General features: G+C 50.9%; 8 protein-coding genes across 8 annotated transcripts; 4 read left to right on the top strand and 4 right to left on the bottom strand.

Annotated features, from left to right (window-relative positions):
* Positions 1–3,452: 3,452 nt before the first annotated feature.
* Positions 3,453–5,670, top strand: V8C40DRAFT_242914 (uncharacterized protein). Its single transcript, XM_083215305.1, has 2 exons — positions 3,453–4,777; positions 4,831–5,670. The coding sequence occupies exons 1-2, from the start codon at positions 3,584–3,586 to the stop codon at positions 5,431–5,433; spliced, it is 1,797 nt and encodes a 598-aa protein (XP_083074288.1). The 5' UTR covers positions 3,453–3,583; the 3' UTR covers positions 5,434–5,670.
* Positions 5,584–7,045, bottom strand: V8C40DRAFT_242912 (H(+)-transporting V1 sector ATPase subunit E). The gene is made up of 3 exons (XM_083215304.1): positions 6,618–7,045; positions 6,017–6,525; positions 5,584–5,944 (listed from the first exon to the last, which is right to left on the bottom strand). The coding sequence occupies exons 1-3, from the start codon at positions 6,645–6,647 to the stop codon at positions 5,794–5,796; spliced, it is 690 nt and encodes a 229-aa protein (XP_083074287.1). The 5' UTR covers positions 6,648–7,045; the 3' UTR covers positions 5,584–5,793.
* Positions 7,046–7,337: 292 nt separating this feature from the next.
* Positions 7,338–10,110, top strand: V8C40DRAFT_242910 (uncharacterized protein). The gene is made up of 2 exons (XM_083215303.1): positions 7,338–7,927; positions 7,993–10,110. Exons 1-2 carry the CDS (start codon positions 7,886–7,888, stop codon positions 9,526–9,528), a joined length of 1,578 nt encoding a protein of 525 aa, XP_083074286.1. The 5' UTR covers positions 7,338–7,885; the 3' UTR covers positions 9,529–10,110.
* On the bottom strand, positions 10,090–11,196 carry V8C40DRAFT_206136 (uncharacterized protein). Its single transcript, XM_083212047.1, has 3 exons — positions 10,653–11,196; positions 10,362–10,527; positions 10,090–10,289 (listed from the first exon to the last, which is right to left on the bottom strand). The coding sequence occupies exons 1-3, from the start codon at positions 11,052–11,054 to the stop codon at positions 10,183–10,185; spliced, it is 675 nt and encodes a 224-aa protein (XP_083074285.1). The 5' UTR covers positions 11,055–11,196; the 3' UTR covers positions 10,090–10,182.
* A 2,449-nt stretch (positions 11,197–13,645) lies between these two features.
* Positions 13,646–14,455, bottom strand: V8C40DRAFT_242900 (uncharacterized protein). Its single transcript, XM_083215302.1, has one exon. The coding sequence runs from the start codon at positions 14,399–14,401 to the stop codon at positions 13,814–13,816; it is 588 nt and encodes a 195-aa protein (XP_083074284.1). The 5' UTR covers positions 14,402–14,455; the 3' UTR covers positions 13,646–13,813.
* Positions 14,456–15,932: 1,477 nt separating this feature from the next.
* V8C40DRAFT_264978 (transcription factor MCM1) lies at positions 15,933–16,995 on the top strand (the record flags this gene model as incomplete). Its single annotated transcript, XM_083219597.1, has 3 exons — positions 15,933–16,178; positions 16,406–16,540; positions 16,708–16,995. 3 exons carry the CDS (start codon positions 15,933–15,935, stop codon positions 16,993–16,995), a joined length of 669 nt encoding a protein of 222 aa, XP_083074283.1.
* A 3,086-nt stretch (positions 16,996–20,081) lies between these two features.
* V8C40DRAFT_264977 (uncharacterized protein) lies at positions 20,082–20,615 on the top strand (the record flags this gene model as incomplete). Its single annotated transcript, XM_083219596.1, has 2 exons — positions 20,082–20,426; positions 20,490–20,615. The coding sequence occupies 2 exons, from the start codon at positions 20,082–20,084 to the stop codon at positions 20,613–20,615; spliced, it is 471 nt and encodes a 156-aa protein (XP_083074282.1).
* Positions 20,616–21,137: 522 nt separating this feature from the next.
* V8C40DRAFT_206045 (Ctr copper transporter family-domain-containing protein) lies at positions 21,138–22,228 on the bottom strand. Its single transcript, XM_083212046.1, has 2 exons — positions 21,413–22,228; positions 21,138–21,342 (listed from the first exon to the last, which is right to left on the bottom strand). Exons 1-2 carry the CDS (start codon positions 21,892–21,894, stop codon positions 21,234–21,236), a joined length of 591 nt encoding a protein of 196 aa, XP_083074281.1. The 5' UTR covers positions 21,895–22,228; the 3' UTR covers positions 21,138–21,233.
* Positions 22,229–24,909: the final 2,681 nt, after the last annotated feature.

The raw sequence follows: 24,909 nt of genomic DNA, 5'->3' as shown, positions 1-24,909 counted from the left end.
ATAAGGCCAGAGTGGACGGAGTGGTCTAATACTTTATGTCCGGGCACATGCGAAAAGTCCAGGTACCGCCTCTAGCCAGGTACCTGGAGCACCGTACTTGTACGGCCTCGATGACGGAGTTGAGCCCCTGGTGTCTGGCGCTCGACTTGCCTGAAGCACCGGAGTGCCAGCGGGTTGGGGCGCTGCGAATCCTGCCCGGGTAGCACTGCAACCGCATGTATCTGTACCTGCCACCTGCCACTACCAGCCACGGGCAGGGATGTCATCGACACCAACCCGTTCCTCTTGTGCCTCCGCCGCTGCAACAATGCTCACGCAGAAAAGCCTTTTTTTTCTTTAGCCCAAAAGTCCGCGGAATCCAAAGCGCGAATTGATGACGCTTATCATCTCTAGCAACTTTGACAAGTTTTTACAAGTTTTTTTAAACTGTGGCGCCGACGCCTCCTGATCGACTTCGGAGTGGACGAAAGCCCCAATTGTCATGAGGCGCTCCGCATAGCCTAATTACCTAGTACAGTAAAAGGCCGGGCGGAGGAGGCAGTGTTTGCGCCGGAACGCTCTGAAGCACCGGATTCGCAGCGGATAAAATCACGACAAATACGAGGCTCCCGCTCCGTCATCGAGGTTTGTGGTTGCTTACAAAGGGCGCCGCCATGTGTCAGCGTCTAGATGGCGTATAAGCCCGAGTGTGGGCGGTTTCTTTAGGTTTCTTCCGTCTGTTACTGCCGAAGAGGCGCTCGACATGACAGAGTTTTCGGCAGAGGCTGGAGACTTTGATTTCTCTGCCAGAGCCGCGGGCCAACTCATCACCACAATTGCTCGTCTGAGTGTCCGTATTGTACTGGTACAGCACTGTATGTACGAGTACTCGGACTCAGACCCAGCCCTCGTCGCGAATAGGGGCGCACGTCCATCGCTGAGACAGTGGATTCCTCTCAGGGGATGGCGGGTGGGGGTGCTCTGCGGTTCATAAATTACAATCTATCACGATGCCTACCATGACTGCCGTGAGATGCGCTGAGCAACCCCCTGCGCGTCAATTGACGATGCTTACGAGTACAGTATTCGTACAAGTTCTACTTGGATTTCGACTGATTGCTCATCGCGTGCATTCTTGCCCAGCTGAGGAATCCGTTTCAGCTGTAACAAAAGCTGGACAGTTGATCTCTGGAGCGCTGGCCAGTGCTGGACGCTTGTTTGACGATCCAAACCGCTAATACCACGTTGATGCTACCACGGCTTCGTATCTGCTCTACCAATGCTTACTCCGCCAAGCGCCTTACGATATCTGCTCCATCGTGAGGAAATTGTTCAGGCACCATTTCAGCCCTGCTGCTTCTCAGTCTCAATAAAGTGCTCAGACCGGGATAAGTGCTGCCGCATTGGCACATAAAAATCGCAAAATATGGACCTATATCGAGTGTTGCATGCCTGTACGGCTGCTTCTATTGGCAGCAGTTGAATATTGACTATCAAGGCCCCTTTTTCAGCAGCGGCCGCTCTGCATCCAATGCTTCTCACTGGCTCGCTCACGCGCATCTTCAAATCCAGACTCTATAAACGAGCTTGGAGAGCCCTTTTTCGCCCTTTTCCAAACCTGATTGAACCTTGTCCGTCCGCTTCGTGCCGACCTGATTTGTACGGAAGGGAAATTTGGCGATTGCGCCAAGAGGGTCTGTTCAGGGGTGGTTCCACGGAAAGGGATTGCCTTGACCAGGGGATCCAGGCAATGCAAGTCACTCCTGTGCGTGCTTGTATGTTTGTGGAATACGGTCCTGACATTGAGAGTCAGGGTCCCAATGCTTGGCTCTGGAGCCAAGCCTGGCTGCCTTTACGACCCTCTCCGTACTAATAAACAACAAGAGGCGCTTGCAGCCAACGCTGAAGATGTCAATTTCGGAGGTGGAATTAGTCCACGGACATTACTAATAAATCCACCGCAAAGAAAGAATATGCTACTCCCACTTAATACTAACCTACTAGTACATGATGGCTCTTGGGTTTAGACGACGCCCAACGCCGTTGGTGACGGACTTTGATCAACTTTCCATCCCGCCGTGTTATTTCTAGCCGACAACTCGCGTTCCTCAAGGCGGCCGGCTACCGGAAGCCTTCCAGAGCCTTCTCCGCCAGAGCGCGTAGCCGAAATAAGACCCGGCCCAAGTTCCAGGGATGACACGAGCAGATCTAGCCGCTGCCACTGCTCTGCTCGTTGCGAAAGGGGATTGTCGTCGTTTCTTCTGTTGCTTTGCTATTTTTAACCGCCGCCCATCGCACTCCTTACCGAGTCCAAACGAGCGAAAAAGCTTGTTGAAAGCCAGCGGGCATGTGCGTCCAGACGACCTAACAGCTCCTTGGCATTGCGGCGCAGAACGTGTTTCGAAATGAGCCTCCACCCCAGGCGGCGGGATATCAGATCTCTTGCAATGGCTCACGGAGAACGGAGGAGTCCGCACAAAGTCCGGAGTGCCTGCATGAGTTGTACGAGCAGGGGAGGCGGGAATCTCGCATGTACATGCTCCTACGCGCTCGTACTGGCGCCCCAAGCGTAGCTGCGGCTGGACGGGCTCTCAACCCAAGACATCCAGCCTCTCGTGTCTGAGAGACAGAGACATTGCGTTTTTGGGGGGCGCGTGGCACCGGGGCTCTCAATCCTGGGTACAACTCCCATGAGGATTGCGAGCGTCAGCATCGCGCGTCATCATTTCAACGTGGGCTCTCGTCCATCCAGAGTTTGTGCTGGAAGGCACAGCCCTAAAAGCTACGTCTCAGGTTGAAGCATGGTGGAAGATCCTGCCGAAGCCAGCGTAGCATTACGGAGCTCAAAGGGAGATTAACGGACAGGCATGGCGATCCTCCAGAGCCAACCAATAGGTCGACAGGCCTTGTGCTAAGCTGAGGCTGACTGCATTTGCATGCTACCCGGTAATCATCGTTTGGCGACAAAATGAAAGAGATGGAGGCTCGAATCGTCTACCCCATGGATGCGTGAATCTGGTTGGATCGTCATTTTTGTCAGTAGACGCTTGCAATGCTGGGGCTTCGTCGTTCTCGTTCGTGATGTATTGCGTTGATGGCTTGACGAGTGGCCTACTACTGCTCAGCTTCCATTGCCGGCGCAACGGAGGGCGCCCTGTAAATCGCCGAACTCTGTAAATCACCGAACACCAGCAATGAGAGAAAATTTATGGATGTTGGTGACAGGAAAATTCCATTGAGAGTTTATTCAACACAGGTAATTACCTGTAGCTGCTACCCCTACAATGTTATATCTGCAGTTCCCACTCCAATAATGCTTCCACATAGAAATGGAACACACACTGAGGCTCCAGCGCCCACTAGAGTCCCCTGTAGAGATCTGCCATCGCCTGCGCCACATCTGCCGATCAGGTAAGCTAGGATGCTGCGCCATGCCTCATCCACACGCGCTGGTTGGTTGGGCGTTCACGATAGACTTCAACTTCAAGGCATCTCACTCAGCTCATAGTGTGGAATACACCAGCAACCAGGCATCGCAACAGAGGAAAACAAAGATACGACGGATTAATACACATCGCCGACAAGGCGCGGCAACTGCCTAGCCATGTCTGAAAGACCAAAGCCCAACAAGAGCATCCTATCATACTTCCAGCCGTCCTCTCAGCAAACGCCATCGTCACAGCGTACTTCACGCCTATCATCAATCCAAGGCTCGTCACCGCCTGCTCCATCTTCGCCGCTCAGCTACAAGGCTACCCCTGTCGCGAGAAGGGTAGCCCCTCTGGAAATTGGCGCCTCGGATGACGATGCTAGTGATGGCGGCTTCTCAGATGACTCTCTAGAAGACCTGTCCGCTCTCCTTGGGCGAGGACGGCCCAAGCCTGCGTCTTCAGCAGCACCATTTGACACCCCCAGGGCCAAGAGAACGGCAGCCGTGCCTTTTGTATCGCCCGCCAAAGGTGCACTGAAGCACAAGTTTGACCTAAAGGCCCTGGCCAAGGATGCTCGTCTGGACAATGCCCTAAATGCAAGCTCATTAAAGGCAAAGGCCTCTTCAGACGCCGCAGGACCTTCATCTCCAACACGAGGAGAATCATTTGACCTTGCCTTTGCTGATATTGTCAAAGAAAAGAGCGGGCAAGATGCTCACAAGGTCATCAGAGCGGTCCAGCGGGCGGAGCCAATACAATCTCAAAGTCGATATTGTTTCTTTGATAGAGACTACAGAGTTCCACCAAGCTCGCCTATTCCAAAGCTTGCGTCGCCATGGACCTTACTAACTCAAGGAAACTCGGCAGCAAGGGAACGAAATTTAACGTCTGGGGTTCCTCAGAGTATTCTAGCTAAGAATGGTGGACTACCAGATTCTCTGTTCGAGTGGATACTGAATGAGTTGTGCATCGAGAGATCCTCTCTTATTCGACGTGAATATTGCCACATCATTCACGGATGCCCTAATCAAGTTGAACGGCTTCTGACTCCTGAGCGGCTGGAGGACCTCTTCCTGAGACTCGGTGCTAGCGATGACATCAAATTTCGAGTCTCTGAGATACCCGTCTCAAAACTAACCAATGAACCATATCAAGATCGCGACTGGTCAAATCTGGAGTCATTATTGACACTTCTAAGTATGATCTCAGGTCACTTGTCAGCTGCATCCGCCATTTACGCATCGCATGCTCTTCTTCGAATGTCCATGGACAAGCTGTTGATATACAACATTGACCTATTGACGGTGTACGAAGACGCGATTGAAAGTTTAGTTAATGCAATCCCTAGCTCATCATGGGACTCATTTGTAAGTATATTTCCTCAGCCTATATGACCACTTCCGAATACTAATCTGCTCAGTGCGGGGATGCGTGCTCGATTTTGCAAGCGATTGTTAAAGCTCAGCATATCAGAGTCAATGCATTGCAGTGCCTATCTATCCGCAATAATAGAACACACGACGTCCGGAGGAGACTTGCCATTTCGTTTTTGTTTGACGACCCTGGCCTTGGTCGCCAACATTCTGAAGATGTGTTCACGGTTAGACATGCCATTGAGCGTCTTGACGAAGACGACTTCAGCATCACACCCCAAACCGATTTCGCGGAACTCAAAGCCATGGTAACCATCTTGGATATCGCCGTTGACGATGGAACCCCGCCAAAACTGAGCAGTCTAGAAGACGAAGAACAGTTCAACCAAGACATCGATGAGCTCGCCACAAAGCTCAGGGAGATTTGGCGCAAGATCAATGACGCGGGCATGAAAATTACGCGGACAGAGGCGAAGAGCGTCGTCGAGTGGGTTCAGCAACGTTTGTCCAACACGGTTCGCACGCGCAGAAAGCTCAAGAAGAGCATATTCGACCTTCCTGGCCACGAGGACCTGGCGTCCTTGCCGAAGCAGCAGGAGTACATGGCCAAGTTTTTCCAAAAGATACCCAAGCCACAAGGCGAGAAGTGAAACAAGAACTTGGGCTGCTGCCAAAATTTTGGTACGTGGTGACGTGGATATTTGCGTTTGCCGATTTTGAACAGGGCGTTTTGTGTTTTTGGGATTATATATCGGGGGTTATGACTATATCAGCGTGAGAAGTTGCTTAACTGGAGATCATGAGTTCAAGAAAGCTTTGTTGTAGTGAAATATGATACAACTTCTAAACTAGGAAAAAGCGCAGACTAATTCGACGAAATGCATGCCTCAGTTTCTTTTCAGACGTGACGGCCCTCTACTCTGCCCTTTCCCCCCACTCTCCATCGGTTCCCTCTTTTCCCAGTGTAAAGGTAATAAGATACAGCTGTTAAGTAAATTACGGGGGCGAGTCTAGTCGTAGTATTTGCGGTTGGGGTTCTTTCCGAACAGGTTCTCTCGCACGGCCGGCGCCGCGGCATGCTCCAGCAACTGCAGCCGGGCCTCTAGGGTGTTGTCAATGTCAATCTTTCCCTTTCCGCCCAGGATGATGACGCCGCCGGCACTGTGGTTTTCCAAAAGTCAATAAATGAGCTCCCAATTTCACGGGTTATCAATGGCCTGATTGCAAACGTACATTCCGTCGTCCAGGGGGTTGGCCTCGTCAATTGTCGCCGTGACATCCTGGCCAGCCTCCTTCTTGTATTCCTTGGCTGCCTCCTCAATGGCCTTCTTGACGGCGTCGTAATCGGACTTCTTGGCACGGAGCTGCAGCTCGGGCTCGTTCATGGCGTAGAAGCCCTCGAGCACGAGACCGTTGAGCGTCTTCTGGTACTTGGCCTTGTCCTTGACGCCCGTGGCCAGCTGGTTCCGGGCCTCGTCGAAGATGTTGTCGAGCAGCTCCTGGCGGGCGCCGAGGACCTTGAGCCGTGTCTTGTTGGCGACGGTCGACCGGGTGATTTGCTGGGACATGGTGGCTTGCTTGAACTTCTTCTCGTACTGGGTGTCGATGGAGTCGGTCTCCTGGCGGACGAGCTTTGACTTTTCGATCTCGAACTCCTCGTTGGCCTTGATCTCGATCTCGCGGGCCTTTTCCATGGCTTCCTGCTTGATGAAGGCCGTCATCTTGCGGAGCTCATTGTCGACCTGTCACGGGAGGCCCTGGTCAGCATTTCATCACTTTGGAGCTGCAAAATGCCCAGCGGCGGGGATGGCGGGCAGCTTGGAGAGTAACTTGCCTGAGCATCGGATAAGGCGTGTTGCGACATCTTGGGTGCTAGGCGGGGGGGAAATATCGGGAGCAGGAGGGACGATGAATTGCGAATGGATTCACTGCAGCAAGGCCTGTGAGGGATCGATCGGCCTGTGCCTTGAGCGCTGTGGAACGAGGTGACGGGGGAGAGCTGGGCGAGAGTCTGGAGCCGAAGCTTTGGGAGGTTTAAGTGAGGGATGAAGCGTAATATCTCGGAGCTGTGATGCTGCTTGGATGCAGTGGAGCAGAAGCACCAGAGTTGCGCTACTAGCACGTCCACTAAGCTGAGAGCGCTGGCTCGCACCTACTTCTGGGGCCGCGAGTGCGCACCGCCACAGTTTGTCGGATTGCTTGGTACGAGCGCGGAGCAATATCGCTGCTTCTCGGGAACAGTGAGGCGGCGGGAAATTATTGTATTTTGGTATTGTATTGTAATTAAATATGTATATCATGGTACTAGCAACAAGGTATATCAGAGTATGTGGTTGCAATTTGTTCAGCATGACTCTTCATGAGGCTCTATGCTTAGGTACCTTATGATCTCTCTTTGTTTAACCAGCCACTAATACGAGTACGGACATACAAGGCACCTTACTGAAACGTCAAGGGAAATGGGCAATGACGAGTGTCACCTGACCTCATGTGACGGCCACCAGCCACTCATGAGCTCCCAGACTGGCTACCTTGGCAAATGCACCTCTATGCAGCTCAGCGGCGCGCGATGCTCCATTCGCATACCGCTTGACGTCGTCAGGTGGCTCTGCATGTTTTATTGAGCGCCAACGCATTTCTCTGCACGCTGCCTCGTCGGGCCCCAGCTGATTTAGTCTCACAATCCAGGCGAATTACTCGCTGCGTCTGCGACCATAACCGTGATTTGGGGGGCCGGCACCTTCAACCGACAACGACAAACCTTCACGTCTATAACACGCACACCATTCCCTACTAGACTAAGTGCCAGACAGAGTGCGCTCGACTCGAACCCGATCAATACCGCTATACTCTCGCTGACGGAAGCGGCGGCTGCACAGAGCTGGAGAAAACTACATATCTTCTTTGACGATCAGAGCCACGAGTAGGGAGGGAAACAAGGGTGGAAGTAGCTTGAGCTTGCGGCGTTTCGTTTGACACCAGCTCCCTTAGCCGTCCGAACCTATAACGCTGCCCAACTACCAGCACCCTTTCCTATGCGACGACCAAGCGCGCTCTTATTCACATCTACCGGTGGATGACCACAGGCCTGGAGACGGTGTAATGGGGCCTATTGGGAACATCTCCCCGGGAGGGAGCATAGCTGTATGCACGCACTCTACGCAAAGGAGAGAGATATTCGGGCTGGTGCTCTTGCTAACATTTGGTAGCTAGGAATCCTCGTTGGCCTGATCTCGACTAGTGTTCAAAGTCTAGGCCTCACTCTGCAGCGAAAATCACACATATTGGAGGACGAAAAGGGGCCGCACGATGTTCGTCGCCCACCGTATCGGAGGAGGAGGTGGCAGTTGGGCATGGGCATGTTTGTCATTGCGAATATCCTAGGGAGCAGCATCCAAATCTCGACGCTGCCACTGCCCGTCCTCTCGACTCTCCAAGCTGCGGGCTTGGTGTTCAATTCAATATGCGCGACGCTCATCCTCAGCGAGCCCTTTACGCGATGGTCGCTCTGCGGCACTCTGCTCGTCACCAGCGGCGCGGTCTTAATCGCCATCTTTGGCGCCATCCCATCTCCAGCCCACGAACTGGATGAACTGTTGGAGCTACTGGCCCGAAAGCCCTTTATCGTCTGGATGATATTGCAGGCACTGTTTGTCGTGTCGTTTGCGATTGTTACGGATGTTGTCAGCAGCCTCTCCAGCCTGTCCCACAATGCTAGATTCCGCCTAATCCGTGGCATAAGCTACGGTGTCATCAGCGGAGACCTCTCAGCACACTCGTTACTCTTTGCGAAATCCGCCGTCGAGCTTCTTATCAAGACGATAGGCGGCAAGAACCAGTTCCTTCGCTGGCAATCTTGGGCCATTGTTTTGGGACTCGTTTCTCTAGCACTCTGCCAGCTCTACTACCTCCACCGTGGCTTGAAGCTGGTTTCTACATCTGTCCTATACCCACTTGTTTTCTGCGTATACAACATCATTGCCATCCTCGATGGTCTAATTTATTTCAACCAAACGAGCCTTATCTCGACGGGCGACGCCTGTCTCATCACATTGGGGACAGTCATTCTTCTCTCGGGAGTTCTAGCGCTATCCTGGCGGCTGAGTGACGAACAGCACGCCCCAGCAGTCGGTCAGTCCTCGTTGGCTCCTGGCCTGGGGCTCGTTGACGATACTGAAGGCGAAGAAGAATCACTAATGGGCCCAGAAGCCATAGTTGAGATTGACGAAGAGCTACCTTCCACGACATACCAGACATTCCCCGTGATGCACGGTGACACCACTCCGCTGACGCCGACGCGCAAGAAGAGTTTGGGTTGGATAGAGCGAGCTGAAATCTGGGGGGAGTTGCAAGACCAGGATGAACCTACCTCGCCAATGCGCTCGACCACGTTCCCAACAAGGACCGAATCATCGCCACTGTTGCCCCGAATCGGGAGGGCGATGAGTGGCGTCAGCGTTACAGGTCAGGCAGGCCCAAGCGCAGATGTTTCACCTCGAAAATTCACCCGCCGGCGGAGGAAGAGCACGGGGTTCCCTGGGTTGGTTGCGCGTCGTAATCTTCGCAGGGATTCTGCATTTTCAGAAACACTGGGCGGCATACTCTCACTGAACTGGCTGAGACGCAACAGCAGCCGTGCTTCCGTGGGTAACGGTAATAGAAACGAAAGCAACTCACCGCATCAAAATTATAGAGACGAGCCAGAAGCGGGTTCGGATGGCAGGGCCAACGACTCAAATGTATGAGCTAAAGAAGGAAGGAAGAGAACAAAAAGAAGAGAGGTATTACAATGCATGTGATTGTGGTTTCGATTTGGAGGCATATTTAGACTATTAATTATTCATTGGGGGTTTGACGGGAGCAGCAGCGTGTTGGGGGCTTTGAAGTCGCAATTTTCTTGGAGATTGAAGGGAAGCTGGTGATAGCCTTTTTCTTTTCATTTCTTTGCTTCATCACATTATACCAAGATGGAAATCTATTGTTCATGACAGGTTTGCACCGCACTAGATGCTTGCATGCGACTTGTAGGAGGAATCTGGAGTCATTCTGTGTTGTGTTTATTCCCTTATCTGTTTTTCATTCCAGTGAGTTTGACCACTCACAACATGTATTACTATTGCGTTGAGGCATCAAAAACAAAATATTTTTTGGCATGGGAGTCAATGGTAAACATCATTCCGCTGAAGAAAAAGAAGAAAAGGAATCTTGATTAAAAAGTATTTGGAGTATTGGACAAAGGCGAGAGAGAAAAAAGCAGGACTTTGCAACGCTATAAACTAGGGGGCATAACAAAACATGATATTCAGCCTCAAATAAGGGGGCTTTGACTTTTTATAACCGTGACTATATAACATTGTTTTTTTTTCGTTTGTTTTAGTTTTTCATTGGGCTCCATTAATTTACAGACGGCCGTAGTCTCGCTTCTGATCGATGATGTAGTAACGCTCCTTTTCCTTGCGCTCTTTGAGGAGACAGGCGATGGCAAGGACAAGGAGGGCATCGATGCCTGAAATGTATGTTAATTTGAATTGCATGGAAAAGGGGGGGAGATGTGCTAGGGGGAGGGTTTTTGACGTACCGACCATGCCGAAGACGGCGGTGAAGAGGTCGTTGATGAAGGCGTTGGCGAAGCTGGACATGCTGGTGGAGCAGCCTCGGAGGAGAGTAGCCGCGGCAGGGCTGGGACAGACGGAGTCTGTGACGAAGGCGGGAGATGTGCTGTTGAGGTAGCCACAGCATTGGAACTGGAGGATGAGTTTGTTAACACTGAGTTCTTGGCTAGTTGTTGTAGGTTTTGCATGTTTGGTGTATTTGAAAAGTTGTATCGGTGTATAAAATGTGAAAAGGGGAGAAAGGGGGGGTTTCATACCGAAGTCTGCACCAACGACTGAATCGACTCATCCTGCGCCGCATAAATGGGCTCAAACGTCTCCTTGAGCCTCAACGTCATGATCCAAAGATACAATCCCACAACAAGCGAAAACACGCCGCAGATAGTAATCATATAACCGCTGATCTTAAGCAAATTGCGCTTCACCAGTGCCATGGCGGGGATAGTAAAGACAAAAGTAGCGAGAACGAAGACTGCGTTGACGATGCCCGCGGTCAGGGGAAATTGCTGATAGATGAGGTGGCGCGTGGCGTCCTGGCCGTCGGTGGGCGTCTTGTTCTTGAGGTTCATGGCGGCGATGGAGAAGCCGAGCTCCATTGCGCCTGAGGCGAGGAAGAGCAGGTTGGCCACGAGGGTGGCGACGAAGACCTTGTCAGGCATGATGTGTTTTTGAGATTGAAAATTGACTGGGTTTAAAGAAAGATTGTTTGTCGTCGGGTTCGAGATGTATGACTCGGGTTTTGTGGTTTTGATGTTTTGTTTGACGACCGGCGTCCTGTACCTTTCTTCTTCGTTCTTCGTCTTTCGTCTTTCCAAAACCGAAAACTTATAAAAAAAACAAACCAAGACCTAAGCTCGGTGGAATCGAATCGTAAAAAAATAAAAATAAAATAGAAAATAAACGGATGGTTATTTCGACCTCAACTGCCCGGCAGTTCACAAATTCAAGCACAGCGAGAGTCCAGAAAAATAACCTCTACAACGAAAAGAAACGAATAACAAGAAGAAAAAGAAGAAAAGGAAAATATGGGTTCAAAGTCACGTACATGCACCAGGCATACAGAAAGAAAAGAAAAAAAAGAGAAGAGAAGAAGAAACGAAACTAAGAAAAACCAGAGAGAAAAGACAAAACCCAATGCTGCCCCCGTCAACCCGCAAGCGCTTGAAGAGTCTTGTCGTTTTTCCTCGTGCGAGTCCTCGAACGGGCTGCGTTTCAGGGAGCCAAAAGGTGAAGCAGAAGCGGCGGCACGACAGGGGTGGCGGCCAATCAGAGGCGCGGATTGGGGTCCCGAGTCGCCTGATTGGGGAGTCTTTGGGGGTTCTTGGCTTGTTTGATGGGCGAGACTGGCTGTCGGGTTGTGGGTTTGATTCAAGATTGCTTGTCTATGCGGGCGTGGGTTGAAGATTTGTGAAGATTTTACTTGATCATGTTGCTATTGTTGTTGCTGTAGCTTTAGCTGTGGTTGTTGGTTTCTGGTTGCTCATATCGATGATCAAATGCACTGAATATACATGTACTTATTAACGTGAACTCTCCATCATCATCACCGTCATCATCTTCTTCTTCCTTTCCTTTTCACAAGCTTGCTCTCCCTGCCTTTCTCTCAACGATTGACTGATCAAACATTAATATCGCTACGCAATGCACAGTCCAGTAGCAGGCAAAACACGTAAAACAGACACAAAACCTCAACGCATCCCGAGCTTCGTTTCACCAGTCGGCTCCAGGGCCACTCCCGCTGCTAAGAATACGAACCTACTACCGAGCTGGTCTCGCTTGGCCACGAGCCCATCCCCTCGTCGCGTCTCGTCTCGTCCCGGCTTGTTTCTCTTCTCTTCTCTTTCTTCCGCCCTCACATCTCAGGCACCAACTTTGTTCTCGCCTGACTTGTTAGGCAAATCCCCAGGCCTGTGAGAATTTGGCCTCGTCCCATCTCCAGCAGCTCCCTCGCTTGCCCGATATCATCACGGAATGCAAACCTCGCAGCCGCGGCGTACTTGGTTATGCAACAAAGCGCGACGCCCGGCCCACAATCTGCGTGCTAACTTCAATTAAACCAGCCCGTTTGATGGGCAATTGGGATTGCACTGTACGGGATCCCGCTGGGGGTGGCACAGCCCGTTGCAAAATCAGCTGCAACAAGACCCCAGCCCAGCCCAGCCAACCAGCCAACCGGCAATTGGATAATCAGGGTGGTCGGGCGAATCCGAACGCAAGCTTCCACCGTGCAGTTTTTTTCAGCTTTTGCCGGGCAGACGCGGTCCCCGGTTTTATTCTTTCTGGCTCTCGCTCTTCATTGCTATTGCTGCAAAAAAAAGAAACAAAAAATCACGGACCGTGCGCAGTTGACCGGCGAAGCACTTTGACTCCGACCAGCTTGTTCGCCCAGATTTCGCCGCGGTGGAACCACAGAATGCAAAGGCCCTTTTTGAATCCTTTGCCACACTGTGGCCAGCCCTGCTTGCTGTAGCTGCCTAAAGAGGCAATGACCCCCATTTCTGCCGCTGCCCCAAGCGTTCTGACAGCCGCTGCGAATATGGCGTGCCTTGGCTGTGATGAAACGGGCAAACGCGCTCGAGAGAGTCTGGTCGTTTATAGATTGCAAGTACGTGTATCCGAGTCTCGCGAATCGAGGGCACAGAGCTCGTTCAGGTAATACGAATCGATACCCAGCAGATGCCTGGCACTGTGCCGTATCTGTTTGCCCGGGAGCCCGTTCGGATACTTACCTAACTCGCCCACCATTCTTAGGGGGCCAGCCATCGTCTTTTGCTCCGCATCCTTCAGCAAGGCCGTGCTAGTTCGAGCTCGTGTATTACTAAGGCCCGTCGATAACACTCCAAGACGGTGGGCCGCTACAGCTTGGCCCGTGTCCCGTGTCAGCTTGGGGTGGGCATGGGAAGAATATTGGTTGTACCTGTGCGTGTGTGTCGAGTCGAGCACCAGGACGAGTAGGTACATCGGAGCATCTCATACACTCGCATGGCGTCCAAGTACCGACCAGAGCGCAGACGAGGTCCAGGGTCTCGCGTCAGGTCAGCTCTCACGCGTCGCTTCCCCGTCCCAAAGGTGAAACCCTGCACCCCATGACTGGCACGAGAGAGCCCGTCCGTGCTTGGTACTGTACGAGTATTCGTCTGGCCCTGGAATGGAATGGAGCTGATGTGTGCTTGCAGAGATCTATCGTCTTGCTCTTGTTCGTGTTGACGGACGCTTTCTCCCACTGCCAGCCCCTCCCAATTTCGCAAACGTCGACGATGGTGTTTGATAGCTCAGTAGTGGCACGGCTCAAGGGCTAGACAAAAGTTCGCTAAGCACGCTGCGGTACCGAGGCTGGCGCTGGTCCAAAGCCATAATGTCATTCATGCAGCAACGCAGGGGCTTCTGCAGCGTGTCTCTTCAACTAATGCGAGTACTATTATCGTACTCTTCGTACCTGTATCGTATCAACGCCGGCAGTATTACTCCCACGTTGTGTGTAGACAAAAAGCACGGGTGCGGATACAGTACAGTGCAGTACAGTATGAGTACAGCCGGAACCGTTGGACCAAACCATTGATTTCATGGCAGGGGGATACTGTACATAAGCAGCGAGTCTCACTCTGGTCAAGCATATCCGTCGTCCAGGTACCCGCGTTGATGATATCGCCGCAGATATAACAGCGAACCAGCGAATTCTGCACGCGGCAGTGGTAGGGCCACCAGCCGTGGGTACATGATGGTCCTGGTGCAACTCCACTGCCTGCTTACTGGAACTAACGCTCGCACCAAGAGGATTCCGGATTCCCCTGCTGCAGAAGGGTGGTCGGCAGATGCAGCAAGACATTCGGAGTGGAGGCCCGCTGTGTGTCCGAACGCGCTGACGACAGAAAACACTTGGGATTGGAGCTTGGTGTGAGAAAAGCACATGGAGGAGGATGACGGTCGAGCCGAGTCCAGCCTCTCTCGCCCCTGAAGCTTCCACCTCTGGCGCGGGCTGAAGTGGAAGCGAGCGAGCCAACGGCATCTTTGGTCCCAGCCATCCACACCCGTTGGTCTGGTCAAGTGACGGAAGTGATGAGAGAGAGGCCGTGGGACGGCGAGATACTGGAATATTGATCATGGAGTGGAAAATTAAATAAAATTGGCGGAGCCTAGATCAGCGCAAGAGGAGCTTTTGGCGCGGGATACGGACCCCGGATAACCATACGAAAAGACTTTCTTTGCACGCCTCGCGTACGAGGTAGGTACGAGTGCTCTGTAATACGAGGAGCCAGAAAGTCAATTTCCCCTTCCTCTTGCATCAGCTCCCCTGTGTTTGATCTGTCAGAGCTAGCCGTTATGGAGAGGCGGCGCGAGCGTCCCGTAGATCTCATCACCTTACCTTTACCTTACCTTGTCCCCTAACCTTAGTTGAGCGCATCAATCCCAAGCAAGCTTACACGACCTCTACAGCACACGCATTGTCCACCCAGTGGATTGGATCTAAAGCGCCGAGGCCAAAGAAAAAGAGTCAGGTTGCTGCAGAGCATCTAGAACGAACTCCCATCGTTTGTGCTGCAGCAATTAGTAATTGGCAGCTGGAGCGTGATTTTCCCACGACGCACGGTACGGAGCACATGTACATGTCCTTAATCGGCCCATGGGCACCACCGACCCACTGTTTTGTCGAGCCTTGGATGAGCAGCAAAGCAGCTGGGAAGGCTGGGAGTCGGCGAATACAGTGTCTATAAGCCAAGCTAACGCACTGTGTGGACACCCCGGATGCTGACTGCCCAGTGGCAGCGGAACAGCCCCCGCTTTTCTGCCGGGTGCCAAAATTCCAGCCCCGAGGACTCGTTGCACGGCCGGCCACTCACAGGCAGCGCCGCAGCTATCTCAAGGCCGCGCTATGCCACCCCCGTCATCTCGCAGTCACCCGTCAGGCGATAAGCGCACTAAATGCGGGTGCCAATTGCCGCGATTGGGGGATTGGGGGGTGCAGGTTCGGCGGGATTGCTGCTGTTCGATGCACATGCCCGCGACTCTGCAAAAAGTCTCAGTTGCCCGGTCCTCACTGGTACTCGCAGCCTCGAAATGACATAAAACTGGCACAGGGCATCTCGGCGCTGTCGAAAACTTGTTGTTTGTTCCCCCCCTCCCTCTGGGTCTACAAGCGCCCCGACACAGCACTAGCGCCACTAAAGGCACTCGCTAACTCAAATTCCAACGTCCAGTTCCGCGCCTTCTGCCTTCCTGCCCACCTGTTTCGCACGCACTGCACCGCCACCGTGCGCACCCGCCTCCACTGGCCACTGCCTGCTCCGGCCAGACTCGATCCAGCTCCAGCGCCTCCCAACCAGGACCAGTTCCCTTTTCTTTCCGCCTGTCCTCTCCGCCCAAAAAAAAAACCGCCAGATCCAGTATAGATCCATCGGCACCACGCTCAAAGCAGTATCTCCACCACTCGTTGCCTTTTCCAGCGCCGTGTGATACAAGTCGACGACGATTGGATTCGGATTAGGATTGGCATTGGCATTTTATAGTTGCTGTCGCAGTTGCAACCGCAGACGCTCAACATGGCCGACATCACCGACCAGCACGACCAGACGTCGCCCACGGAGCTCGACGACGCGCACTCGGTGGGCAATGGCAACGCGAACGAGGGCCGCGGCGTCAAGCGACCGCGCCCAGCTGCCGACGACGACGACGACGATGACGAGAAGGGCGGCCGCGAGCGTCGCAAGATTGAGATCAAGTTCATCAGCGACAAGTCTCGCCGCCACATCACCTTTTCCAAGCGCAAGGCCGGCATCATGAAGAAGGTGCGTTTTTTTGCTAAGAGCTGACTCCAAGTCGCACCCGCTTGACCTCTTTTCCCCCGCGCCTCGACCAAACCACGGAAAAACATCCGTCTTGTTGCTTTCCATAAAATGTGACTTGCTGGGCGCGCGCGCGGGTCACGGTCGAGATGGGAATCGCCGTCTTTACTCGCTTTCCGCTCCATCCGAGAAGACCACTCAGCTAACTAGGAAATCTCTCCATTTTGCAGGCGTACGAATTGTCCGTCTTGACAGGCACCCAGGTTCTGCTGCTGGTCGTGTCTGAGACGGGACTGGTTTACACCTTCACCACGCCCAAGCTTCAGCCGCTCGTCACCAAGGCTGAGGGCAAGAATTTGATCCAGGTAAGCACCGCCGCCTCCACAGATGATTTCTGTTTCTTCCCATGCGAGCCAAGAGCAAATGTGGCCACACGGCTGGCGGGCAAATTGGCCGCTTAACACGCTCTTCGCCCCCAACCATCTCTTCTCCCTCCTCTCAAATGTCGATGCTAATCGTCTCTGTCAAATAGGCATGCCTCAACGCACCTGAGCCCACGACGGGCAGCGAAAACGGTGTCGACGGCGGCGACCAGGTCGATTCTCCTGAGGAGCCTCCCAGTCATCTCCCACCACAGGGCGGCCGTCCAGGCATGCCTCAAAACCCGCACATGGGTCCTGGAGGCTATATGCCCCCAAATATGCCCATGGATCCCCAGCAGGCTTTGGCGTACCAGAGCTATGTGCAGCGCAACCAAGGCTACGGCTCTGGCATGCCTCCACAGCCAGGAATGCCCCCAAGCTCTCATCATCAGTCATGAGTAGTATCATAAAAAAAGAACTCTTGGGGAACAAGATAAAGACTGAAACCGTTAATACCCTGCTTTCAACAATCTTTGGAGGTGTTGTTCGCGGGCCTTGATCCGTCTCCAGGATGTTGCCGTCACATTTATGCGAGGGTTCCGATTCGGCGTTGATGATGTTGATATGTTTTTCATATCCTTTTTTATCATATTGTGCTTTGCCCCGTTTCCTTTTTTATTATTTTTTTTCTCATTGAATTTTTCTCTCAAATCTTCAAATTCAGGAGCTACACGAACCCTGACGCCTTTTTTCAATTCATCCCGGGGAAGAGAATCTTGATTGGAGCATTAACAAGACGACACATGTCTTTGTTACTGCACTGATGCCGCAAAGACGTCTATCCTTTCAATTCTCGACCCGGATTCAATCATGGGCGTTGTTGTACTTGTGGCACCGAGCGTTTCGAAGCGTCAATGGCGTGTGTTAAGGGAGGACCGAGGACTGTATTGATTACAAACAAGACTGTATGTTGGCGGCGGCCTTTTGTGCAAGCATTTTGAACTCTTGTATGCAAGGGTGAGTGCTCTCAAGATCCACCTATCCAAGGTGGGAGAGTTCTAGCTTTCGGGTGCGATTTGAGCAAGATGTGGTTTCTTCATGCTGGGCACGGCAATCTCAAGATGGGTTGGTACTTGGGTGGCAGGTCTGGGCAGGTCTGGATTTTGGGAGGCCGGAAGGGGGAAGGCAAGGGAAGATGATGGGCTGCTGTTGCAGGGCGGATGATAATGGACACATGAGGGCATGATTGTTGATGGCGGCAAAAATGAAGAAGACATCACATGAATCTGATGAATCTAGCTTGCCAAACAACAGAGAATTTCTCCTTTCTAACTTTTGTACACATTAATGAACATTTTTTGGGAACGTGACTCGTGAATTGCTCGGACCACGTCAGTGCGCGCATGACTCTTTTTTTCTTTACCAGGACGGGCATCGTGTGATCTTCAAAAAGGCCTCTTTGAGGTTAGAACGCGGCATCCGCAAGATCAAACCAAGTCTAGATAGATCAGCCCTGCAAAACACTTGAATAGGCAATTTTTGGTCCCCAGCCGGAGAGGCGGGCCGTTCGGGACCCTCGATGCGTGGATTTTTTTGTCTAACTCATCCTTTACCGTTTTTGTGTCTAACCCATCCTTTACCTTTTTGCGATTAATGCTGTTTCTCGATTTGGACAACTTGAGAATTTTTTTTTGTCACTCCCTCCCCTCCTTTGGCTATCCGCATCGGGGAAGATGAATTGCCATTTTGGGAGGGAAGGGTGAGTGTGATTGGGTTGTGTTTCTTTTTTGTGGTTTGTCTTTTTTTTATTGGAGTTTTGGGAGGGTTTTTATTGTTTGGGTTGTTGGGTGGGATGGGGTGTTGGTTCATGTGTTTTTTAGGTGTTGGGAGGGGATTGTTTTTGGAGAGGAATAGTGCCACTGAAGGGAGGGTATGAGGATATTTTTTTTGGAGGTTTGGGCTTGGAAGGGGTTGAGAAGAGGTGAAGTTGTGTTGTGAGTTGTGTTGGATGGGAGGGAGGTTGAGGTTGTGGTGGCTGTGTTTTTGACGGTTTGGGTAAGGGATGACGACGGCTTTTGTGGAGAGGATGATGGGTGAGTGAAGGGGTTTGATGATACGAGACTCTTTGACGTGTAAGTTGGTCTTTTCGGGATATCGGGATAACATGAGTATAAGTTATTTTGGCCTGTTGTTTTGGAGGTTGAACAACTTTGAGGGAATGTTGTTAGGTGTTGAGGTTGATCTTGGAGAGATGCTGGTTGAACATATGACGGGTGGAATTTGCACAAGTGCATGAAGTTTCACGAAGAGGGGTTTACTACGAACTAAATGGCCAAATCGCCTATTGATAGCTTGATAGCAACAATAATACGGATGGTCTTTGGTCGTCGTCGCCTGTATGAAGAGGTAGAAGGCATAGCTTCTAAAATTATTAAGCGTTGTTGGACGGTAGTCAAGAAGTAATACACGTGACTTTCGTGATGGCATCTACTTCCTATCAATGCCATAACCACTTAAAAGCAAGACTCGTCTTTGAATGGTTGAACGGTGAGGACTGTGCATCTTTGAGGAGAGTTATTTGGCAATGGCGAGGAGACAACGCCGGAGCTGAGAACTATCCTCTCGTAGGCGGACATTCGGACTTGATCAAGCGATACCAGGATTTTCAGCAATCCTGACAATCCTATGGGATAGAGATGGTAATTACGTGCCCTCGTTACTATCTTTATTACGTGAATTGCTATTCAGAATCCCTTGGTACTAGTAGTTAGACACTTAGAACAGTGCGCCCAAATAGATAGGTAGGTACCTGACTTAGATGGACCACCGGGTACGTAGTCCTTTTATAGGCACAGGGTACGCGGATATACAGGTTGAACTCCCCTTTATCTAATTGCGTACTCTCTCTTCTAGGCAGCCATCAGTATTTGCTCAAGTACAAGAGGTTCGACCCACACTATGGCGTTTTCTGGGGACAATTTATATTGTGGACTCTACCTGGTGATAGTCTTCACAGGGGTTGTTTCCGTCACTACAAGTCTATTGGAAGAAGCCAAAAGGAATGGCATCGTAAATCAAGCACTCGCCTAAACAGATTATGAGCTAGATGTATAGAACGGGAGCTGGGTTTGATGATGAAGGTCGGCAAAGGATACACCCCCCTAAAGTACAGCCTTTTTTGGGGCTTGCTTCCATAGTTTAGAATGATGGAACTCAAAAGTGACTTTATGAATGGAGATAACCCACAGATACCTGTTAAAATTCTATATCAGTACCTACGTAGGTATTATCTAGGCATCCATACGTGGCATCATTTAGGTTCGTACCTAGCCAAGGTTTATCCTTCGCGCTCCCTCATATCTACATATCTATTCGAGTGGCATTATATATTCTAAGCCCTCGCCCACCCCTTCCGCGTCTTTTTTTTCTTCCTCGTAAATTGCTAAAGTTTCTTGCCGGCTTTCACAATTTTCTTTGGCATGTCCTTTTCTTTACCGAGAGTATCAAATAACACCCACGAGAGCTCCCTCCACCCTTTTACATAATGACGAGCATGACTCCAAACGAGCTGGCGAGAGTCCTCGAGACCTTTGCGGCCGAAATACGGCAGGAGATTCGGAGAGATACTAGAACCATATCAGTCAACATACGACACGAGGTACTGGCGAACCAACTCAAAACACGGAATGAGTTGATGGAGGCGCAAGAGGAGTTACGACATGACTTGGCGAAAATACGGCACGATTTACAAACCATAGCCCACGAGATCGAGATGTCCCAGGAAACGCCCAAAGACAAGTTTGAGGCCCTGGACAAGGTGTTATATGCTACAGGAGATAAATTTTATGAGATGGGGCTGCTATTAACGTTGGAAGTGGATGTGGGAGAGGTTTGTTTCCCTCAGCCCATATAGTCTAGCAGGTATAGACAAGAGTGGCTAACAAATTCCAAGGAGTCAGGTTTGTCCGCGCAAAATTCGGCTATGCGTGCCTGGGCAGCTTGGATTCTTGATTCAATGCTACCAGACCCAGATGAGATTCTTGATTCAATGCTACCAGACCCAGATGAGGCGATATAACTCATGCCTTCAATAAAGTCTTCTACTACTTGAATACATCGGTACACAGGCATGTTTAGACTGGCCTGCGACCTTACATAATCGCGCCTGGACAGCAGTTCCGGAAACAGCCACGTGACTCTGAGCATTGGTTCGTCAGAAAACATTTACCCGTTTTCGGCATGGCGCGAGCAGGTTTGAGAAGGTTTTCTGCAAACCAGGTGGGCGGAAGTACCGGATACTTTGAGGTACCTGCTAGAGACAAGATGAGAACCCAACTGGTTTCAATATCAAGGCATAATTGCTTGAAGATTCGATCCATCGTTGTATATTCCTTTGGAGTTCCTCCTCCATGATGTGCCATGCGTGATGACCCAACGCTGTCAACTATGCTCATGTATCCTTTCACTCGCCAGCTTGTCCTTTTCCTTCCACCGTGACCCGCCATATGTCCGTCCAATGCCTAAACACCAAAACGCCAGCTCTAAAACAGGGGAATCAAATTATCTCTAACCGCCAAGTAATGCCGTTCTCGTATCGCCGTAAATACCAATGAAATATGAAATTTTGTAAACACAGATGAAATGCCGTGGATGCCAGGTGTTTATGCTGTGATATGCTTTGCGACGCCGTTGGCATTTAGTGGGAGGGAAGGGGGCAATAGCGGCCGACGAGGAGGCTCCCCAGGAATGTTCCACCAAGGACAGACATGAAATATCCGACATTCATGGTCATGACAGCCAACATGCTAGAAAAGAAGCATCATGGTCAGCCTCTTGTTGTATATATAGGTAAACAAAGGGATAGTAGAGACTCACAGGAGGTATCCAACACCAACAATGACAGTGTCCATGGCAGCTCGGACGGGATCAACGCTGAATCGCCATGGCTGAACTGAAGAGTGCCTCTTCTGCACGACAAAGACCTTCTCCTCGACGCCATTCTCCGAGAGCATCATGTTCATGCTCTTGGCATCGGGGTCTCTCGAGAGGCGCTCCGAAACAGGCTCCTTGCCATTGACGACGACGTAGCGCCGCTGGGCGTCCTTGTCGGACCAGATGCGCTCTTGACGAATCCTAAAGGCCACCAGCAGGCGGGCGATGACGGTGAGGGCGATGAGGAAGATACAGGTGCCGGCGTAGGTGCCGGCCTGGCTGGGCGTCCACGAGTTTGCGTAGAGGGGCGTGTGGATGTCGGTTTGGAAGACCATGGCCATGAGCATCGTCATGGTGGTGGAGTTGGAGCCGCTCGATGAATCGCCCATGTCCATGCCGCCCATATCCATATCCATGCCAGACATGATGATTGTCGTTGGGAGTTGTTTTGCTGATAGAAAGCTTGTTGCGGAATGACAAGATGGTAATGCGTAAGAAGAGAAAGACAAGAGTCTCTTGAAAAGATTCTAGTCCTACACCGTCTTTTATGTGTTCCGTAGGTTGGTCTATAAGCAAGTTGTTATGTCCAGTGGCAAGCAAATTGTGTGACCTGGAAGTCGTTTGTATGTCGGTTCGCCTGTGCAACTCGAGAGAAGTGACAAGATGGCAATGTAGCCGCGACTCCTCCTTTATGTAGTGTTGAAGCAATGGAATGCCCGCTGACTGAGAAAAGAGACCCGCTTATGGGTTTGTGTGCTAGCTCTATTTAAAGACGAGTTGAGGTTGGGTGGAGGGCGGAATGAGAAAAGACCGAGGCCAAGATGCGGGCGATTCGAAGCAAACAGACCGAGTAAATGATTTTCAATGTAGCTTGGATAACTGATAGCTTGTTGTGTAATTATTGAAAATCAGCCTTGCATCGAGAGATAATACCTAAAAAGAGAGATCTGGCAATGGAACAAAGAGCAGCTCCAAGTTATTTATTTACTCGCCATGAAGAACCAGATTCCCTGAACGGACCACGCTATTCTTCAATGAACCACCACCAGCAGCTACTCCAATTGGTCCCGAAATAGCGTCGCCCATGGCCTGTTTCACCCTGTTCCATGACTAAAAAACTCGCTCACGATCAATGTCCAGCTTCTTGTCTCGTTTCCGGCCGGTTGTTTGCGATTTTCGTGCGCAAATGGACGCAGGTGTTTTGACAGGGTGGGGGTTTGCGCTGTGGGGTTGCTGATTGGGTCCTTTGACAAGGTACCGGTACCTCCAATGGAGGGGAAGAGTACACGCGAATACCCCGACCGTACGTCGTCCATAAACTCCAGCCATCAAGACATAATACGGTTTCTAATACGAGCCGCGCAATAACTCTCTTATTTTGGATTGATGTTCTTTTGTAAATTTCACTCTCTGGTGTTGTCTGCTCTAATTGGACATCATCAGGCTCGTGTTCTTGGGTTTGAGTCAAATTTTCATCGCTGTTTTCGTTGATAAAATGTCATCTGCTAGTGCGTTGATGAGCATGTTTGCGATATTATTCTCTTGTTGAGCTGACACTCCCCTCAGACATGCACGCATCTTTCTCCTTCATACTCTCATTCGTTTATCCACATTATACACATGTGTAATACTTTACATAATAATCTACAAACGGTAATTACAACCGACTCTTATACTTGTCAGCCGGTTGAAATGATACGGGATATTGGCCAGTCAACTTATACGCTGCCTTACCACTCCATTGCTTGAATATCATTGTCATTACCACCACATAATCTCTAGAGAATTTCACTGAGCTTGAACGTTGATCTCAGCTCGCCATAAGTCATCATAAAAGCATCAGTAGCATCCCTTTCAAAAGTAGCCACGTCCTCCCCTGGATCCAAGGCAGTATCCAACGTCCAAACGAGCTTTGCAACCAACTGATAGATGTCCGTGAGAACCCGGCGCTTCCCGATACAACCATACGAGCGGATGGAGGAAACGGTTAACCGGCACGTCATACTTTGGTGCAGCCAAAGGTGTGGCTGATCTGTTGAGGATGGGGCAAACGCATCCTTGTCTTTGATCACGGCCAGAGATTGGTGCCAGCGTTCTAGAACAAAGGAATATACTTTCGAATAACGGCTCCATATGTAGTCACAGGAATGAGCAGGTATTGCTATGAAGCAGACAGTGCAAAACTGCCCGCGTTATTTGCAGCGCCATAGATGGCTTACTCTTTCTAAGTGCATACTGCGGACACACCACTGAAATGCTTCCAGGAACATGAACGCCACCAATCATAACACATTCAGGAGGTGTGAGTCAGTATATGGTCGTCAAATTGGGGGATGGAGTCGTTAATTATCACATTCAGAAGCTCGAGATGCGTCAGACAGTACAAAGATGGAAGCCAAGCTTGCACTTGTGTGGCTGGCGTCTTGTCAGGCTTGTTTCTTTACTTGTCATGCTTATTGCACATAAACTCACCTCCCTGCGCCCATTATGGGCTGGTAATCGCCAATCAATGAATCTGTCTACTCCTGACTTGGTCCCTCCCCCTCCCCCCCCCTCAATGAGTCAAACAGGGTCGACATGATATAAGAGACGTCTGACTCACACTTGATTCGACTCTGTAAACTATCCCGACAAAGTCCGATAAACTTCCACCGATCTCTAGATAATATGGGAATACTCATACCAAATCGTAACAACCATACGGGTAATTGCAAAGCCAGAGGCAAAATCCCAACACTCAACAGATCAATGGCCCAATGGTTCCGAGATGTTTCCGGAATGTGCAATGACTTCCCGAAGGCAAGATCGCCCATGACATCAAAGCTGTAGAAGCAAAGACGCTTTGTTATGTTAATTGGTTGGTTGGCCTTCGGCAGCGATAATTCTCTCAAACAAGGCGTCACGGTACTCTCTCATCCACTGCTTGCACCCCCTGACCCCCTGAGCACTGAAGGCCCGAATCCAAACGCGGCGAAGCTCATTGTGAATAGATCTGTCGCGAATCATATGGAGAGACGTCATGGGCTTGGCCATATCGTAAATGGGTCACTTTTCGCACTTTGACGCGCGTCCATGAGGAGCAATCACACCCTTTGGATAACATATTGACAACTCGGAGAAGCGCAGCAATTTTCCCCCATGTATTCAGGCTGCGGACACGATAGCATAACTAGAAAATTGAGACACGCGAACCTATGGGGCCTGGAAACCTATTCAGATGATGAAAGAAGAGTTGGTGTGTGATGAGGCTCAAGAATAGTCTGTGAAGAAAACATGTATGAAGCTGAGCCGACAAAATGACGGCGGAGATCCTCTGAGCTGTGCTTGTTGAAGATGGAAGACCTAATCAAGACTATGCTAGAGAGGAAACTGGCTGCCATAGCAAAGGTATTCTCAGGAATCCTTCCCACCAGCTAGGCTCTGGGCCAAGGCTCAGTAAG

This window comes from Trichoderma camerunense, assembly GCF_050948025.1.
Source record: "Trichoderma camerunense strain CBS 138272 chromosome Unknown V8C40scaffold_7, whole genome shotgun sequence".
Taxonomy (NCBI): domain Eukaryota; kingdom Fungi; phylum Ascomycota; class Sordariomycetes; order Hypocreales; family Hypocreaceae; genus Trichoderma; species Trichoderma camerunense.
Note: the sequence above shows the minus strand (reverse complement) of the source record. Positions and strands in the feature narration are given on the sequence as shown.